Source organism: Nannobrachium achirus, assembly GCF_963921795.1.
Source record: "Nannobrachium achirus genome assembly, chromosome: 11".
Lineage (NCBI taxonomy): Eukaryota > Metazoa > Chordata > Actinopteri > Myctophiformes > Myctophidae > Nannobrachium > Nannobrachium achirus.
In genome coordinates this window covers 50,716,846-50,721,845 of record NC_137820.1, presented here as the reverse complement: position 1 = coordinate 50,721,845, position 5,000 = coordinate 50,716,846, and the positions used below count along the sequence as shown (strand labels likewise).

The following is a 5,000-nucleotide window of genomic DNA, read 5'->3' as shown; positions in this document are numbered from 1 at the left end:
GACAGACAGACAGACAGACAAATAGCCAGTTATGTCCCCAGGCAGACAGATGAGGCCATCCTGTCCCGCTAAAAGCTGGTAAAACTAGATGCAGAGCTCTTCTCCCTCTGCAACGATGATTACAGCATATGTTTCAAAAAGTACTTAAGAGTCTGACTAATACAGCAGAAGTTGGTTGGTGTTCTGTGTGTGTCAGTATTTATGTGTGTGCCAGTAACCTGGGGGCCTTTTCCCCTAACTTCACCTATTGTTAAAGGTCTGTTATTGAGAACATAATGTAGGCTTTTAAACACAGTAATGAGGGAGGATATGATTGTTTTACGATGCCCAATATATAGTAGACAAGTCATGAACATATGGCTACGACCTTAGGCTTACTGTAACTATAATATCCGAGACTAATAGCACAGGCAGGAATGTGTGTGTATACATGTGGAGCATCTGTGTCATGGTGGCCACTTAATTTGTCTCAATCACTGTATTGAACTATTGATTGATTGACGTTTTTATTGATAAAAATGCAAATACAGATAAGATATAACTGCACATATCTGTCAAAATGATAAAACACAAAAAAGCTTGGGCGATTATTTCCATTACCTGAAGAAACGACTTATCATTTATCTGGAAAATGGGCATTTACAATGACATAGTTGATCTCAATGACACACATTCAAGGGCAAGTCATCTGGAAGGGACCCATCTCAAAAGAGAAATATATGATTGTGATTGGGTGGGTGTGATGCTTTTCATATGGAATAAGGCTATCAGCAGGGCACTGAAATAAGCAATGATGAGAGAAGGAAACTTTGAAAGAAAGAGATTCACTGGGGAGGTGGTTACAGCAAAGCCATGGCAGATCTCTATCAGTGGTCAAATGAGTTAATTCTTTCCATAATCATTGTCTCCGCAAGGCCCAAAGCGTGGCCAAGACTATGTTTTCTCCCCTGACCGCCAGTCCGTCCGCATGTGTCATCCGTCTGTGACTCTGTCTGTTTTTGCATAGCTAATCTCCGGTACTGTCGGCCCGATCGACGTGCACACACACGCTGGAGGCCAGAGCAGAACCTCTGCTCCAAATGTCTCACATCGGCCTGTTATAATGCCACCAAGGGGGGAGATTTTTGCTAAACACATTTTTTATATTATTCCTAGATTGTGTCCAAACATCTTGTAAACCGGTACACATTACCGTTATCTCTATAGTCATGTGATCAAGACGGATCGGTCAGATCTTTCTGATTCTATTCCAATTGACACTGATTGTCTTTCAAAGTTTGTTGGAGGGGCCTGTTCTCCGAGACATGCTACACCTACAAGCACCGTTGACCGATCAACGGGAATCTTTTCACGCACTCTCCCAGTAGGCCAAGGAAGAATCTCCACCCAGTTCTTTTTTCCCTGTTTGTGCAAGATTCCATTTTCTGCCATATTGTGTTTTCTTCAAAACACATTTTGCTAGTAATCCTACAGATTCTTTCCAAACTAACACAAATTGCTACACATTATCTCTGGGGTCATGTGATCAAGATGTATGAGTTCAGATCCCATTCCAAATGGCTATGACCGAAGTTCACAGGCCCTGGCTAGGCAACCCGACCTGGTGGAAGCTTGTGCTCTGAGGATCAAACTTTTCTAGTTAACAGTGTGACCCTGCTGCTGCAGAGAAAATTACAGTACATTTACTGTACATGCTAATGGGAATATGTGCAGGGTATGAGAGTTTTTCGTTATATGCCATGAGACAGTTGAGACACTGTCTTACAAGACAGTATGCATTAAAAGTAGGGTTGGGAATGGGATCCGGAATTGGAAGAACTGGAGGAACCAGGATCGGTTCCATCAAATACTGTTTCTAGAACCTGTGAGAGCTGGATATGTGGACCTCACGACACGTCTACTATACCATTACAATACCAGTGGTTCTCAAACTTTTTAATTTCAAAGACAACCATAACTCGGAGTGTACAAATTCCATGTGTACACTCTCAGAGCTACAGCCCTGTAACTGTCCATGTGGAACCCCCTATAGGAATCGTTAAGCATTCAGGAATCAGACCGTTGAGAGGGAATCCTTAAGGAACCGGAATCGTTAAAATCCTAAAAGATCCCAACCCTAATTAAGAGTGGAGTTTCTACCAATCAGTTCTCTCCGGTACACCCCTACCAACTAAAAGAGAGCACCCACAAACATCATTAGCTGCAGTCTCTATCAAAATAAAGAAGTGTTTACAAAGAGAGAGAGAGAGAGCAAAAAACAATGAGGGCAAGGTGTTTAGATGCATTTTTTGCAATGTCATTATCACTTACTTCTGACAAGCAGGTACATTAGGGATGGATAAACAGGTAACATATCATCTATATTGTTATTGGGTAATTACAGCATTGAACACATTTACTCTAACACAAGACTTTTCTTCACTCTCTGTTTTTTTTTTTTTTTAGAATAAACTGTTTGCACTGTAAAAATTACGGCGTCATTTTAAAATAAGCACTGACAGTGCGTGATTTCATGTGTATTTGTGGGCTGCAAAAGGTTTGTTTATATTCTTAATGTGTGTATACACTGGAATAAACAGACCTGTATCTTTTCTAGCTATACTCTTTCAGACCATAATGGAATATAGCCACTGTTTAGGGACTGAAATGGATCCCAGGCTGTACTGTTAAATATAAAGGAAGACATTCTAATGAGATCGTTTTTATTGTGTATAACCAGAGAGGACAAATTGCTCATTTCGTCACACTGTTGCAAGCAGTGTGACGAAATGACTCCTACACCTTGAGAGTTATATACTGTAGGAATACAACAAAAACAGAAAGATATATAATAATAAGGGTAATAATAATAATAAGGGTAATAATATAGCCTACTGATAATAATAATTTTAAATGTAATTTAAAAATACTTATTTTAATGAATAAAATGTTAATTTATCCAATCTGTACACAGCATGTTAGTATAACTAGCACTGTATCTGCAGTTGAAGGTGGTTTCCCTGCTCTTCCATTGATTGATTTAGAACCCTGGTGTCGGGTTGGACACTGAAGTTCTTTGAAGCAGGCCGGTGCACCAGAACGGACACTAGATAGATATACAGTCTTCATTGTCCGACTCTTCGGTAGTGATATGTGGTATCTACTATCTACCACTCCGTGGGGAGACGGAGACCAAAAGACATACATACAAGCTACGGACTGAAGCTTTAAAAAGAACTGTTACATGTGACAACAGAAAGCAGGCCTTAAAGATTACGGTGGTGGTATTGCGCAGTTTAGAGCCTAAAATTACAGGCCTCTATAATGATAACCAATAAGGACATGTGTGATAATACGTGCTTTGTGATTCTGTGAGGTTGTTGCCAGAAGAACAAACACAGCAGAGATAAACAGCAGTGAACTTGTAGACCAGAGGATGAAGAAGGCCTTGCGTACAGTATGTGTGTGATAGCATGTCTGGCTGGTGGTCTGGTGCCAGATTAGAGACATTGTTCAAAAGAAAAAGAGTGTTCACTCTCTGAGTTAAATTGGTCAATTAGCACTGATGATTTTCACAATTTAGGCATTTAGCAGACGCTCTTAATCCAGAGCGACTTACAATAAGCAAGGTAGACATGAGGTAATACATCAAATGCATAGTCATCTAGGATCATGTATAAGGTAACCAAGGCACATGCGTGTGCGTGTCCATGAATTGCACAGTGAGCTGATTGCAGCGGTCTATTGACATCAGCTAGGCTGTTAAAGGTGGTCTTGAGATAAGACTTTTTCTGAGGGGACCAGTATTTTGAAATGCACTTTCAAAATATTTCGAATCATGGCCACATTTTTGATTTTGTCTGTCCGTCTGTCAATCATCTCTCAGCACATGCGGTCTCAAGAGAGCTTTATATTCCAGTGGTTCTCAAAGTGGGGTCCAGGGACACCCAGGGGTCCTTGGGGGGTTTCCAGGGTGTCCCGAGCGAAATGTGTTAATATAGCTCTTTATTCATATTTTATACTTTAGCTATTTTTGAAAAATGAAATGAAAAAGACTATTTTTTTTAACACAAATCCTCTCTTCTGGGGGTCCCTGGCACAACATGTTTTCAGTAGGGGGTCCGTGGCCAGATACATATTAATTTGGGGGTCCTTTGCATGAAAAGGTTTGAGAACCACTACGCAAACAAACTTTCACTAACGGCAATGTAAATTGTAAAGGGCTGCAGACAGTTTATTCTCTGTTCGTATTTCCATTGAGAGGAGAAAAGCTTCCACTCACTATTTCTGACCGTCCGTCTCTGCAGGCGTTCTGGAAGCGGGCTTGTCTCTCTTCATGAGGCCGATCTCTGAACCCCGTGTATTTGATCTAATAGAAAATACAAAAGTAAAACCAAACATATCAATAAATAAAAAATAAACATTAAAACCGCAGAGGGAATACAGTCACAAATTTAAAATGAACAGCCTAAGAACTTTAAGGCTGCTTTTGGCTATTTGAGAAAACATATCAGACATCTATTTAATTAATAAACAATACATTTCTGTTCTACGTGTAAAACAAGGGCAACAAACAAAAGTTCCCCCTATATTTCAAAAGTTAAAATAAAAATAAAAATAAATAGTCTAAAATAAATAGTCTAAAATAAAACATTTTAAAGTAGCACGTTACCCAAATTATAAAATGACAGGAAAAAAATCAAATAAAAGGTGATTTTTACTTCTCATTACGGCCTAATTGGTTTCATGAAATATATATTTTACAGAACAAAGGTCATGACTGAAGTCTTTTCTACATCAATATGATGATGAGTGATGGTATTGTTTCCGCCGTGCGTGATGACAGACAGTCAAGACTCAAGAGAGTGAGTGTCGCGTGTCAAAAATAGCCGATCTCATCTCACTGCGTTCTGGGCTTGTAGATCGGCTATTTTCGGGTTTCGAGCATAAATCGACTTTTTTCAGGTTTCGAGCATAAATCGACAATTATCGGGTCTCGAGCATAAAGCGGCCGCATTAAA

The 5,000-nt window shown here is 39.7% G+C and overlaps 1 protein-coding gene across 1 annotated transcript in view; it reads right to left on the bottom strand.

Moving 5' to 3' along the window:
- cbfb (core-binding factor subunit beta) overlaps nt 1-5,000 on the bottom strand; it is a gene marked incomplete at its 5' end in the record, with an annotated part of 54,485 nt that overhangs the window by 32,294 nt on the left and 17,191 nt on the right. Inside the window, one exon of the mRNA XM_080737149.1 lies at nt 4,262-4,348. Coding sequence (XP_080593275.1) covers nt 4,262-4,348 — 87 coding nt within the window. The remainder of the gene's footprint in view (nt 1-4,261; nt 4,349-5,000) is intronic.